Below are 15,278 nucleotides of genomic sequence, written 5' to 3'. Positions count from 1 at the left end.
GTGTGTGTGAGTGTGAGTGTGTGTGTGTGAGTTCCGGGCTCCATGCCCACCACTGACCAATCAATCGGAACAGCCAATCCCCGGGCAACTGGATCAGTGCCACTCCAATAGAAGATGGCTGGCACTGGTGCTGCCCCCCCCCCAGTTAGTGCTGGGTAACGGGGGGTTGGGGAACCTCTGTGACCCGACGCAATCCTCTTTTGGTGAGGCCCGGCGCGGCTGCTGCTGGGGCAGGATGAGAGCTTTAAACGCGCAAGGAGCCTGTTCCTCGGAGTCATAACCGGGGTCCAGAAGCAGCTGCGATCTGTCGTGAGGGATGTCGACGCGAGGCTCTGTGCTCGCGGTGGGGAAATGCCTGGCCTGTCTGGAGTTCATGCGTAAGTACCCTTCTGTTGGGGCTCCATGTGAAATAATCCTTTTCTCGCAGACAAATCTCTGGTGGTTTGGGCACTGCAGCCAGGTTTCGCTCTCATGTAAATGGAGCTGCAGGTCGTCTCCTCCACCGTGAACAAGGCTATTTTTCTTTCTTTTTTTCCCCCCTTCTTTTTCTTTGGGAGAGAAAAGAGACTGCCCCGTGGGGGGGGTGCACTGGTGTTTCTGATTCTGTTACTGCAGGAATGTGCAGAGGAAGAGAACCGGTCTGTTTGGCGCAAAGGGGAAAAGGCCCAACTTTTTAAACATTTTTTTTAATTTTATTTTTATTTTTCTGTTTTCCAAAAAGTAGTTTGTAGCTTTTGCAGAAAAAGCTTTTCGTCTGAACCCATCGGACATCGTAAAGCTGGAAGGGCAGAGCCGGTCTCTGTGTTTGCTTCCGTCCTGTTTTGGCTGCAGCTTTGACATCATCACACCGACCGTGTGACGCAGACTGCTTCTATTTCTCCCTAAAAATAAATAAAAAAAGATACAAAACTCGTTTCTGCTTCAGTAAACTCACTCCTTTTACAGGTTTACTGGTAAGTCGTTCCCATTTATAGCAATCCAACCCAATTCTTTAAGTACTTTCATTCCCTGTGCTAGTACTTATAGAGAGAAAATATATACTATTTTTTATAAGTTATAGAGTTACCTTCACAGTTACAAAGTCCCATGAAATAGAATGATTTATATAGAGGGCGATTAGATAAAACTAAGCTTAGAATGATATCACTACAAGTAAAGGACTGTAAAGAATGTCCTGTTTCTCTGAGTAGTGGGACACGGGAAAGGTTGCTTCTTTTCTTTTTACACTGATGTCATTTTTGACCAAGAACATTAATTCAATCTAATTTTTAGAAAAGCGCCACTTGAACTCAATGACTTAAAGAAATATCTAAATTTAGTCGGAGGGATGAGGGGAGAAAAATAACCTGCGTTGTCCCGCCGGTGTTTAGAGTCACGCGTGCTCTTTGTTTGGGTGAACTCAAACAAGACCTTCACAAAAACATGATGGGAGAGAAAGTTGTGTTGACGCGAGCTGGATGTTTGCTCTGGTCAGTTCAAAACAGGATGTCCTCCCCTGGTCAGAGTTTGAACAAAGGAGAATCCCCACAGGCTCATTCCTGCAAGAAAATGTGATCTATAGTAGAAAAAAAGTTAAATGCAACTTTGAGGACATTTTGTCTTCCAAAACGTTTAATCAGCGCCGAGTCAGGTTTTTGAGGTGTCAAACACCTTCATCTGAAGTTCTCCAGATGTTGATACAGATGTTAATGGCACTGATGACCTGTGCTTCTTCTCAGCCTCTGTGATGGTCTTCCCCTCTTCTTCAAGACTTTCTCCTCATTGCAAAGGCAACTTGCATGGCTTTATCCTCAGAGAAGCTGCACCCTGTCAGTCGATTTTGCTGCACTATTCCAACACAGTGGATCTCTCTTTTTTTTTTTTTTGGAGAACGGAGATCCACACTGGTGAACCAGTTATCAAAGAACAGCTTGTAGGATTGGTTGCCTGGAATGATGATCTCAAGTTGCAGAATGGTGTTGCCACTTGACCCAATATCTGGCATGCCATCCATATATACCACAATGTCATGGTGAATCCATATTAGTACGGTGTTGCCTCAAGGCAACATTTGAATTTTAACAAGTTTACATTACTTAATTATAAAACAAAGTACACTAAACTATTAGAAATTAAGCTTTACTTATATATTAATGTGAATACATACAAAGCCTTTTTCAGCTCTCTATTGTGGAGAGAATTGGTTGAGCCGATCCTTGTTGGGCACTCAGCAAAAAAGGTTTTCAAAAAGGCCTCCAGAGAGTCATATGACAAATTCAAACAATGCTATTGGTGCCTTATGGTCCTAGTATTGCATCATAATTGGGGATATATTGTGAGAATGTAGAAGGCCAAAAATGGGTATGTTGCCTAGAGGCAACATCATACCATAGACTCTATGGTATAGAGGGTTAAGCAAAATTACATTCAAATAGACTAAATGTACTGAACGTAAAGTTAAGCTAGTTAATGTTTGGAATTGCTGATTTCCGATTCACAAGTATAATATATCACTGTGAAAATGAATGTTCAATGTTGCAGCTGGAAAAATAACGAGGGGATAACTTAAACATCCGTACCGTTGAGAGGCCATAAAATGGTCCAACGCTCCATTAACTTTGAAACGAAAAGAGTTTCTTGACTTAATGTGTGGCCGCACTACCCTACGGTTAGGCCGGTTTGTTCAGTTAGCATGCTAATGCTACACGCTTAGCGGTGAATTAAGAATCTCTTCAAATCTAACCATTTACGTTTTTTTATCGAACCAAATATAACAATTGAAATATATATATATATATATATATATATATATATATATATATATATATATATATATATATATATATATATATATATATATATATATATATATAACTTGTATCAAATGATGGAGTCGCTGAACGCACACGTGGCTCGTGTTGTTGTTGCTCCAGCGAACCACGTGAGCACCGAGCAGCGCTTCCTGTTGGCTCGTGCTGGACAAGAAGGGGGAAGAAGGCTGTGGCGCTCGCGCGGTTACAAAAGAAGGGGGGGGGAAGAGACGAGGCGGGGGGGGAAGAGAAGAGGGAGCGAGGAAAAGACGCCCCAGCCGCTGCTGTCACACGCGCTACGAAAGCGTCCATCGTTACTCGACGCAGACGGACTAACGGTACGTGGGGGGAGGAACTTTCTCCGGACTCCGCATGCCGGAGGGTCGCGGTGAGTAAAAACAAACAAAAAAAACTTAAAAAGATAAAAGAATGCGCTCCGAATGATGCGAAACGCGAACGTCTTCCCTCCGCGAAGCGCCATCGCCAGAAACCGCACATGGTCCGCAGCGGAAAGGGGGTGATTTGTAGAAAAGAAACACGCACGCACACGCACGCACGCACACACACGGTCGCGATGGGTCGAGGCGGGTCACCGGGAGTTGTCTCCTCGTGATGAAATGTTTGCTGGGGAGTTGTCCAGGTGAAATGCCCGCGCTCCGCGCTCTGTCGCCAAATGGGAATCGATGCCTATTAACGTGTTTGCCACTACTTTTCTTGGTTTTCTATTGTTGTGAAACTAGTTGGAGGGTTTTGAGGGATATTTTGGGGTGTCAGCTTGGTTTCTAGGAAATGGGCGTAGTCATCTCCTTGCCTTGTGTAGACTGTGTCGTGGAATCTGCAGGGGAATTGACTTGTTTGTGTTGACAATTCTGTGCAATGCATGACGAGGTATGCTGCTGCGGGGGGGTCATGTCTCCACATTTAATTAGCGTTGACTTGTAAAACCGGTTTCTGTTTGGCACTGTGCTCCTTGTGTTCATTCAGGTTTTTAGATGAACTACTTGGTTGAATTAATACAGTCGAAAGCGTGATCCCGATAGATATGAACTGTTCTGATGGTGCATGACGGGAAGTGACGGTTACCTCTTTGTTCGTGTTACGTAAGCGCCTCTTCATGTGAAAATGTAGACCCTTACCGGGAAAAGGGGTTCCGCGGAGGGACACGTCTGGCACGCGTGGTTTAACCCCCCCCCCCCCCCCCCCCCCAAGTTATACGCGGCCCCCACTGGAGCACAGGGAGGAGGCTAATGCGCCGCTTCAGGAAGGAGAAATGGGGGCTTCTCTTACGGGGGATTTGTCTTGTAGTCCACAGACCTTCGGGGAGGGGAACCGGTCTCCTCAGATTTTTCGGGTTTCTGACACTTTCCAAAAGTAGTAAACCAATGGACCTTTTTTAGGGTCCTCGTTACGACTATTCGTAGAGGAACTTAGCGTATTTTAAGGAATTGTCATTATTCTCACAAACCGAGGCTCGTTTTAGGGCCTTTATTATATTCAAAAAGTTGTTAAATTTGGCATGGATATCTGGACTGTTAAAAATTGGGTATAAAGAGAGGTCTCTATAGCCCCCGATGTCCGATCAACTTGAAAGTTGGCACACACGTGCTCTTGCACATGCTCTACAAAAAACTCAATCGTGGTATGCAAATGCACCCAACTAGATTTTCTGCCATTTTTAATTTTTTTGTTGTGGCAATTTCTCCTAAACGCTGAGTTTGATTGTCACGAAACCTTCCGTGGATCATTATTGGTTCAATGTGCCCTTGATATATCCGAATAGTGCTGATAACTCATTGTTTTGATGAGATATGGGGTAATTAACTTGGCAAGGGGTGTGGCTTAATCTGTCCGATTTTTAACCTCCAAATGGCTCGGCCTGCCCTCACCAAAATTGTACCATGTGTAAACTTGGAACCCTAATTTTTTCATAATTTTTAAGGATTAGGGGGCGCTGCATTTAATCATTAAAGATGTGCCTTTTTGTCATATTTTCATAAGTTCCTGAGTTGTGAAAGACCGAACTCCTCCCACGGATTAAAACCCGATTCTTTTCAAATCTACGCAGTGTGCTCTTAAGTCCTTGGTCTCTAAAAAATTGCATTTTGCTGGAAGAAATATTAAACTATGTGTGTAGGGATCAATTAAAAAAAACACCTTTTGAAAGATTTCAAAGGAAGTTGCGTCATGTATGGTATTTTGAGAGGCTTTTGTGGGGGGATGGTACATCAGAATGTCCTGGTTATCCATAAGTGACACCATGGTGATGTGTATAATCTGTCTGAATGAAAGTATTGATTGTTTCCTTATCTGAAAATGACCAATTGTAGTCTGGGGATTGAGATATTGGTGGAAGTTTTGCTCATCGATGGTATTTTGAGAAGCTTTAAAATTCGACTGATACATCAGAAGGTCCTGGTTATATGTTGACATAAAAGGCCTAAGACCATGATAATGTCAAAGATAAAGCCTGCAAAGCGGCATTCCTCCACACGGTTAAAGACAACTGACCACAGGCGTCCTCGGGCCGCGACGTGCAAGGAGGGTGCTCGCACCTTTAACTTCTTTTTGAATTTTGTGCATATTGTTTTGAGACTAAAATAAAGACAAGAAGTATTGGGCAATCTTTGCTTAGTTGTTGGATCATGATGTCATTGGAATCCAGGAACGTACCAATGTTTGGGGGAGGGGGGGGCGTCTTGGAAAACGTCAAAGTTATTCTATTCTATTCTCTAGAATGCCATAAATTGATCCTAAAATGGTCTGAAAGCCGAGTAGCTGGAGCCGCAGAGCGAGGACATTCAGTACAAAGCACACATGTGTCCATCCCTCTGCACAACATGCTCTCTCTCTCGCTCTCTCTCTCTCTCTCTCTCTCGCATAGCTCGTATTGTCAGCCTCTGGCCAATAAAGACGTCCATAGAGAAAAGTCACGTGATCAACGTCACGAGTGAGTGGGAAGGAATTTTGGACATCAGGAGATGAACCAAAACACACAAAAAAGGAAGGAAGGAAGGCAGGAAGAGCTGTTTGTGTCGGTCCTGAATGGCTGCATAACAGGTAACAGCAGCAGCCTGGAGGTGGCAGGGGACGCAGATGTTATCCTTCAAGTCCTGCTTGTCATCAGAGTCCCAGCTGAAAACTAACTGGATCACTCTTTACTGATGGTCACCACTTCTGTACCATCCTTTGCATCATGGGGGAACTCGTTTGCACTCTGGAGCTTTTTAAACTCTGCTTAAAAAAAGTTTGGAAAAAAAAAAAAAAACCTCCTGCAGAACTCATCACAATCTGTGTAGTTATAATAATACAAAAATATGTCATTTGGCTTTAATCGATTTTTAAAGCTGTCACATCAACTGTGCAGTGCTTTGACCATTTTTTAAAAATCTTTTATATCAAACTCATAAACACCACTTGGACAGGAGCAGCCAGAAATCCTCAGGAAACCACAGTCAACTTTGAAAGGGGGGGATGTTGTGTTTTGCGGAAGGATGCGTGCGAGATTTATTAAACCACCAAGTTTTTGACCGCAAAGTTGACCAGGCGGACTCGATATTTGCCCTGTCTGCACAAACCCATGTGTTTAAGGCTGGAGTTACTTTTGTCACACACGCCATGGTCCCAGTTCGTGCGTGTTGTCATCCAGCCGGGATGAATGCAGGATTTGTACCCGTCCGCGCGGCCTCATTTCCATCCAGCACAGCGTGTAACTGTCGTCCTTTGCCCCCCCCCCCCCCCCGTGCTCTCCATGGCTCCAACCCTCCACAAAAGCTCACTTTGTCCCCGCTAACCGGCCCGCGGGCCTGCAGCTGGGGTCGCAGTGAGCGGCGCCACCCTCTTGTTTCCCCAATCCACACTTGAGCCGCGATGACCGGAGAGACGCCCGCCGGGTCCGGAGGGGAACGTTGTCCAAAGTGTGTGTGTGTGTGTGTGTCCCTCATGGTTCTCGTTGTTGGTCCCCGCAGTGTTTCCAGTGTGGCGGGGCATCGGGCTCGGCGCCGGCGTCCGAGGCGGTTGGAGCCAGGGCTGGGGACGCTGTCTGCAATGGGAGGCTGACGGTCCGGGGCGGGAGGCCCGGGTGCCGGTGCTGGACTACCCCATCTGGGTGGTCCTCTGCCGCGGGGGCCGCGCCAGGCTCCGGGAGGTTTGTCAGCGAGGGAGGGGCGCCATCAGACTGCCCGCCGACATGCTCCGCATCAAGCTGCCCCCGCTCTTTGACATCCACCAGATCCCCAAGGTACGGGAGGAAGGAGGTTTTCATCCTGCTCTATATAAATTATTAACAATAAATATTAAATGTCCTCTTGTCACCAGTTCAGGAAGCATCGCTGGTGCGGTATTGGCTCTCACAAGGTGCATCTGTGAGCTGAAATAACAATAATAATGATAATAGTATTTCAAAATGGTGTTTATGATGACGTTAACACTGTTTACATTATTTATGTACCACAATAGTCGTAAAAACTTGCTGAGGGCTTAAAAGCTTGGCGTTTTTGGCAGGAAGCACTTTGCATTTCCCATCTATATCTTCTGTTTCCCTCCCAGTGTTTATATGCTCTTCCTAACAGCACAAGTCAAACCAATATACCGACATGAAACGTGGTAAAGCCCTGTGGCAGCTGATTGTGCTGGAGAGCCGCTCCTCCTCCTCTTCCTCCTCCTCCTCTTCCTCCTCCTTCTGGAGGCAGACCGCGGCGGTTCAAGCGTCCGTGTTGGCAGGCGTCCACCCGACTGCTGTGTGCTTATCTTATCTGAAGAATTTCCAAGCAAAAACCGGTTCTATGTTGGCAGTGAAATGTGTCCTAGATCCTTGTGTCGGTGGAGTTTTTCCGTACTTTGAGTCGATGCTTCTGTCTCTTTCCGTCGGTCGCTCAGGACGCCGTCTGTTTGGTCAAAAAACAAACCGCTCAGGCGGGTTTGAAAACATATAAATAAAAGGGGGAAAAAAAAAGTCCTTTAATTTACGAGAGACCAACAGCATCGGCTCAACAACGGACTCCGTGCGCCAGTCATCGATGGCATGTTGAAGTAGATTTAGTCTGAATGACGTTCATGTCAACATATAAAAGTAGATTATACATTATTTGACTTGAAGTTGGGGCGTTTTGAGTTTGTGTCCTGTGTAACGAGGGTGTCCTCGGTCCTCAGGTGTTCAGGGAGGACAGCATCATCTCGGGCTACCGGCACCCAAAGAGCTCGGCGCTGGACTGCCTCCTCAGCAGCTTCCACATGAACAACGAGACCATCAACATCTGGACCCACTTCCTGCCGACATGGTGCGCGCAAATCACGCGGTTGTTGTGTTTTAGTGTGTTTATTGTCGCAAGCAAAACATCTAACATGGAGACGGCTCAGCTTGCATTTCTATGTGCAAGTTCTAAAATATTTGCGTTTAACAAGCTAAAATATTCCTATACTCACTTTTTTCAACAAAAGAGACGAAATGTCTTCATTCTCAAGGTAGAGCGACTTTAAACCAACATTTTTTTTTTTTTGAAAGGCAAGAAAAAAATTGAGGCAGGATCCCCAAAAAATCAGATAAAGCTGATTTCTAACGACGACCAAAAAAAACACCTATCAAATGTTGCAGGTACTTCCTGTGGCGCTTCTGTGTCCTCTGCTCCACGATGAACTTCCTGAGCGACAGCTACACCTGGCCCCTCCTGGTCTACATGCTGCTCATCTGCGTCTACCCCTTCACCTCCAGCTGCGCGCACACCTTCAGCACCATGTCCCCCGAGTCCCGCCACATCTGCTACTTCTTTGACTACGGAGCGCTCAGCCTCTACAGTCTGGGTGAGTCCCTGTAGAAATGGTTCATGCATTGTCCGTACACCTTCACAAAGCACCTGGATGTTTATTTTAAGAGACTTGATTAGCATGTTGTATACTTCACTTTGAGGACTATTCCTTTTTGGGCCTTTTTCCTGTAAACGTTCATGTCGGAGATTGTCACCGGAAGTCAAGGTGAAAATCTCAAATCTCTGTCTACCATGGTACAACATTTTTAGTTTTTTTTAACTACCTTGTAAGTGGGAAAGAGTCGCGATCACCTCCAAGTGACCGAATTATCTTAAGATTAACAATCGAGTTTCCCAAGAAGGCTGACGCAGTGTTTCTAACGTGATATCTACTTTGCACACGTGATCGGAGCTTTTATTATTTCCATATTCCGCCTCCTTTACAATTTGTTTGTCTTATCTGCACCCCGGGGAGGGGAGGGGAGAAGGGGGGGGGGGGCAGCGTGCGTTTGACCTCTCGGCCGTCATTGTGTCGGCCATCCACAGAGGAATTTTCAATTTCAACAAAGCACTGCGGGTGTTGTCTGGGAACGGGTTTGTGCGGTTTCGGTTTGCGGCGTCTTAGGCGAGTAAGAACAGGCAAGACGTTCATTCAAATATACATTATCAGGCATTAACTGTGTGTGTTCTTTTATAAGGCGTGCGTGTGTTCACTTCACATTAGTCACTGTTGTATTTGTCTTTGTGGGCGGGCCTCCGCCGTTTTATAACTAAAAAAAAAAAGACTCCTAATCTGCCCCAAAGCCTCTTAGTGCCACGCTTTGCCCAGTTTTAAATGTTCAGAAGTCCGCCTCGGGGGGGGGGGGGGGGGACGAGGGCCCGTAAGACTGCTTTCTGGACGGAACCCGAGGCGGCGGTGGCGGCGGCGAGGTCCGTGCGCGCACAGTGCGGCAGATGCACCCTCTGAAAGCAGGAGGCTGCCGCCTAACTCTAAACCCTCTTTAATCACAAGTGTTCAAAGGGTCTCGAGGGAGCTTTGAAGGGAGCGGACAATGATAAGTAAACTTGAGGGACACCTAGTGGTGGATTCAGAAAACACACCCGGGTAAAACGTTTTTTATTCATTATATACTTTTCATTTTTACACGGATGCCTTTGTTTTGTCCGCATTAAAACATAAACCAGACTAGTCACATCAGGCCCTCGGAGCGCATCTGTATTTTCTGAGGGTGGCGTGTTTGTCGGCAGGTTGCGCCATGAGCTACGCCTACTACGTCATGCCGGACTGCCTGGTGAACAGCTGGCTCCACCAACACTTCGTCCCCATCGCCATCGGGAACTCGCTGTTCTGTACCAGCCTGTCCTGCTACTCCAGGTGAGCTCCCCTCAGCCGCAGGACAACACCGGGCAGGACACACCTTTTTAGTGCTTCAGCATTTGAGTTTAGCAAGAACGGCCTCAGATCATTGGGTACGGTTGAGTGAAGTGAGTCAAAGAGCAATGAAGAAAAGGGTCTTGTGCTGTTCAGTTTAAGTCTGCTGATGTTGGGGTTTACGAACGCTCCGATTTTGGGAGTTTTGAGCTTGATTTTTCAACTTTAATCTACACACTGACATTGAAAAGTGACATTTGTGTGTGGTACCGATGCACGTGCTATCGTACCACCTGTTGATTAGTACACGTATAGTTTTTTTTTAATAATTCAGTGACTGAGATGCGCTGATCGCTGCCCTGCGTCCGTGCCCACAGGTTCCTGGAGCTGCAGTTCCCCCAGAAGAGCAAAGCTCTGAGGACGGCAGCCTTCGTCGTTCCCTTCATATTCGACACGGCCCCCCTGTTCTATCGGGTGAGTGTCGGAATTGTTGCACGCAGAAGCGATGTGGATATCACACACACACACACACACGCACACACACACAGGCACTGTTTGTGTCATTATGTAAGCGTGCACAGCTGATTAGTAAAACAAATGCATTGCTCTCATCAAGTAATCCCTCTAATCACCGCGACGATTAGTTTGACACGAGTCATTGGTCGGATTACTGCTTTCTCCCCAACGAGGTCAAACAACCAACAGTACGACATTTTTTAAAAAATCTGCATTTCTCCTCCTCCCTTTGAGCTCAATTAGCACTTTGTTTCCTGAATTGCACTCAACACGTGTGTGTGTGTGTGTGTGTGTGTGCGCGTAGATCCTTCTCTGCTTCGGCGGGGGCTGCAGCTGGAGCGACGCCTTGTCCAGCCACACTTACCACGTCCTCTTCGCCGTCCTCACCTGTTTCCTGTTCACCGCCCACCTCCCGGAGAGGCTGGCCCCGGGGCGCTTTGACTACTTCGGTACGTCCCTTTGCTCTTATAAAAAAAAAAATGGAGCTATAAAGTGGAACCGGAGAGAAATACTTTCATTTGCCCCCCCCACCCCCCAATGAGAAGTCACTCTGCACCCACCGTGGTAGTGGGATGCGGTTGCCGACGACAACGGCGCGTCTCTCTCGTGGTCTCCTCCAGCAGCAGTCGGGATGTTTTTGTCCCCTCCCCCCTCACGTCGCTCTCCCTCTCGTCACGCAGGCCACAGCCACCAGCTGTTCCACGTGGCCGCCGTGGTGGGCACCCACTTCCAGATGGAGGGCGTGATGGCGGACATGGCGACGCGGCGGGCCTGGCTGGTGGCCCGCGGCGGGGCGCCCTCCTTCCTGGGGACCATCGGCATGCTGCTCGCCAGCCTCGTGCTCAACCTGGGCGTCATCGGCATCTTCAGCACCCCGCTGCTGTGGAAGCCGCCGCCGCCGCCGCGCACGCCGAAGTGCAAGGAGCAGTGAGGGCGGGTTTCCCCACCCCGATTCGTTCTCCAAAGGAAAGGTGTGTGGGTGCGTGGGTTTGAGACTACTATTAACGCCACTAGTTCTAGTTTTACCGAAGCCCCTTTCTGACGCCGCGTCCCATGTTCGCCGTGTGCGGAATGTCTCGTTTAATTTATTGCTACGGTTCCTCGTTTGAAAAGCAGTTGCAACACAAGTGCTTTGTTTCATCCACCATGTTTACAGTGATTCACAACCGGCTCTGGTCTAAAACTAAAAACATCTAATGTTGCATTTTGCAGGGATTATATTTGGATTTGTTTTTGTTTTTTATTTCTGTTTTGCGTGTTCTAGGACAGAATCTCCTTTTACTTTATTAAGGATTTATGGAAAATCTTTTCTGTAACTGGACTTTTTGGGTTGGTGTGTTTCTGTTAACATAAACAGTCGATTGTCATAATGTGATGCAGCTCTGATCCAGTTGATCCACACATCGATGTGGTGCTTTTCTCCTGATTTGCCCGGCTTTTCGTGAACTCGGCAGAAGGAAAGACAAATATATTGCAGCGCGTCAGTAATTAAAAGAGATGTACCGTTTTTCTTCTTATTAAAAAAAAAAAATCCTTTTAGAACCGCAGGTTTCCATGACAACGCTATAGTGGCCTTGTACCCCCTGAAGGTCTCGAGTGTTCAAAGCGCGAGCGGCACCATTTTCTTGTGTTTCTCTTTCACATAAACCATCTGTTCTAATAATATTTCATGGACTAAAGCATTTGAACTCAGTGGTGTGATGTTTCCGGTCCTTTCCATCACGTGTGACTTAACACTAAAGAATTAAGATTGGGGAGACGAGTGGATTGAGTCCACTTGAGGGTTATTAATAAGATGTCAGTATTGTGGTGCATATATAGAACTACAAACCAATCCCACTAGCTGCATACTGTGGTTATCACGACTCAGGCTGCATTCACTGCTGAAATAATAATTATATATTTATTATTTTCACAACTGGGAATGTTTTTCTCTTTTTGGAAACTGATAAAGTAAAAATGAACCGATTCTGCGCTGTAATTTGTTATTGATCTCAGAATCTTTAAAACTGGTGCAAAAAGCGTTGAATTGTTTCATCAGGTTTCCAACTCGTGTCGACAAAAGAGAAATATTTAAAATCAATTAATGCAAAACTCTAGATATTTGATCATTTCTGTCACTTCTCAGGTCAAACAGCTAAACATCTGTCCCAGCTTCTTGTAAAGCCTCATTATACATTAAACATTTGGGGATTTTGGCCTTTTTGGAAAAGAAACTGGAAATTAATATAATTAAGTTATCAGTTCCAAGAAAATAAATATTGTAAGGACCTCTCAAAATGAAAGAAATGCGACTGGATAAGATGCACCACTTGTAAATGAATGCACAGCAGCCGAATCGGTACACTTTGTATTCACGGCTTTGATAAATATTGTTTAATGGGAGGTGTGTGTCGTCGCTGTAACGCGTCATTCTGCCATTAACGCCACAGTAGTTCAACCAGAACCCACAGGGAGCACTCGACTAACACACACACATACACAAGGGTCTTTTGGTAGAGTTTGGTGAGGGGGGGGGGGGGGGGGTTGTATGTGCTATGATGGGAGTGCACGGTGCTACAGGTCCACGTTGGTCGCTGAAGTCGGGTGTAGAACCACAAACACACACACGGCAGTCGTTTGGGGTGTTTTTAAGGTTTGTGTATCGGACAAAGCGGAGACTTATTTGTATTCGATGCAGTTTTACAGACTATTTCTCCTTTTATTTTGCCCCCCCACTGAGCTCTGATGGCTTTCATTCTTTCTCATTTGCTCTCCGGTCGCCTCGCAGCGTCCGCCGGTTTTGACCCGGCTGGTTGTTGGAATCGCCGTGTGCTATTTTTAATGGCCAATACATTTATTTTTATTTTTTACTCAAACCGTTGTAATTGCCTGTCGTCAGCCGTTTGGTGCCGGCTCGGTTTCTCAGCGATAAAGGCCTCCTCCTCCTCCTCCTCAAACGGGTCCACGTCGCCGCACCGAGTTGCATTTCATTATTTTCTCCAATTTTTTAAAATTTATTTTTTCCCCCCCCATATTTTAAATTCCAATTCCAAGCCTGCGCATTCTCCGGACCAGATCACTGTTACTTCTAAGGCTGCTTGTCACGTAGACCTTGTTGGTTTACTCCTCGGTGGACAAGCAGATTCAGGTAAAATGGGCACTTTTCTAATGTACAAATACAACAAACAAAAAAAGTATTGAAGGTTGTGGGACAACGAGAAATGGAGAGCAAAGAAAAGTGCGGGTCGACACATTCTAAAGGTTTTGAAAGAGGATTCATTGGTGCCTTTTTTTTAATAGACAAAGTTGTATACAACCCTTTTGTATAGATAACTAACTACTCTTAAAATGTATACATATTTCTTTGTTCATTGCTGTGAATAATTTGTAATTTGCTACAGTGTTCTAATACTTGTGTAATAAATAAGGCCTTTTTATAAGTCTAAAAATCGTCTCTGGAATCATTTGAAATGTCTTCAAACTGAATTTTTTTTTTTTTACAGCTGTACAAGGTTCTAACGTGGAAAAAAAAAGAGAATTCCAGTTTAATTGCCCACAATTGAAATTGACATCCTGAATGTTTTCATTCGTCCAATCTGAAACTTCTTAAAAACATGTTTTTATAGTTTTATAAATGTTTCCCTCAAAATGAAATACATTGACTATTTTTCGATGAATTGGTTCCGCTCTACTTTTGTATACTTGGATAAAACACAGATCTGCAACTTGTCCTCAGCTCATCCCTGCAAATACCTTAAAAAATATTGACATCTAAGCTCTTTAACTTATTCAATTAACATTTTGGTCTTAAGATGAGCAAATGTGTTTTGTTTGGTGGAGTCTTAATTTCAGTCTGCAGTGTATGCGAGCGACCAGCAGAGGGCAGAACATGACCAGTGTCCTTCAGGCGGAGCAGCGCGTGGCTCTAATGAGGATCTGATTTATTCCCCCCCCCCCCCCCCAAAAAAAAATAGGCTCCGGTGTGTGAATCACCAAAAATGTATAATAAGGAAAAAGTCTGACTGCAGAAATGGAATAAAAGCTTTAGCCCAATATTCACCCTTTAGAATAAAAACCATGCGTTTTGTTTAAGGCAGAGAATGAAAACCCAAAAGTAAGGCCTGTCACGTAGAAGAAAAAGCTTATGTGAAATAAATAATCTGCTCCTCCCTCAGAATGTAAGATTAAACAACTTTCAGTTCAATTATTATTTTTCGAAAAGGAGCCATTTTCTTGAAACTAGTCCTACAGGAAACCGTCTGAGGGTTGTTCTTAATAAGCGAATATGATTCCAGGAAAAGAAGCGCTGTGTTTTTCTTCCACTTTAATCACCAACCCAGTGCCACATACTCATTCTATATATACACGTTAGCAAACTAAAACCAAAAAAAGGAATCCGGTCAAAACTACAGTACTGATAACTGAAAAGATGTCTTTTTCATTTTGGTTAAAGCCATCTGTACAAATTCTACCTAATTACGATTTTGTTCTCTTCGTACTAACTGCTCTTAAGGGTTCACAGTAAAGCGTAGAGAGCTAAATGAACCTCCACTGACTAGGATAAAATATAATTACCGTAAAAAAATCAATACCCTGCATACAAGCATTATCTGTTGAGGTGGGTGATTAAAAAGGAAAGTTCCATTTTAGAAAGAGCTCTTGGAGCTTTTATTACAGTCATATTCTGTCTAACCAGGCTGAAGAGACTCAAGTGCTTATTAAAAAAAAAAAAAAAATAATAATAAAATGAATTCACAAATGGAGCCCTTCAGGCTAACGGGGGACAGACACCATGTGTATTAATCCGATCCGGCCCCCGAGTCCGCTTTGTAGACACCAGAAGAAAACAATAAGCCAGACACGAGTCCTCCAAGTGTT

The 15,278-nt window shown here is 45.2% G+C and overlaps 1 protein-coding gene across 3 annotated transcripts; it reads left to right on the top strand.

Annotated features, from left to right (window-relative positions):
- The first annotated feature begins 192 nt into the window (after positions 1-192).
- Positions 193-13,697, top strand: paqr6 (progestin and adipoQ receptor family member VI). 3 transcript variants are annotated; one of them, XM_037454675.2, is made up of 8 exons: positions 193-377; positions 6,755-7,026; positions 7,938-8,065; positions 8,380-8,585; positions 9,779-9,905; positions 10,280-10,376; positions 10,723-10,867; positions 11,099-13,697. In XM_037454675.2, exons 1-8 carry the CDS (start codon positions 317-319, stop codon positions 11,347-11,349), a joined length of 1,287 nt encoding a protein of 428 aa, XP_037310572.2. In that variant the 5' UTR covers positions 193-316; the 3' UTR covers positions 11,350-13,697. The 3 variants fall into 3 exon arrangements, with proteins under 3 accessions (XP_037310572.2, XP_037310573.2, XP_037310574.2); XM_037454676.2 differs by lacking the exon at positions 193-377 and adding an exon at positions 3,027-3,177; XM_037454677.2 differs by lacking the exon at positions 193-377 and adding an exon at positions 6,584-6,703.
- Positions 13,698-15,278: the final 1,581 nt, after the last annotated feature.

Source organism: Pungitius pungitius, chromosome 11 (genome assembly GCF_949316345.1).
Source record: "Pungitius pungitius chromosome 11, fPunPun2.1, whole genome shotgun sequence".
In the NCBI taxonomy this organism is placed as follows: Eukaryota; Metazoa; Chordata; class Actinopteri; order Perciformes; family Gasterosteidae; genus Pungitius; species Pungitius pungitius.
The sequence above is the reverse complement of the archived record's forward strand: the minus strand, read 5'-3'. Positions and strand labels throughout refer to the sequence as shown.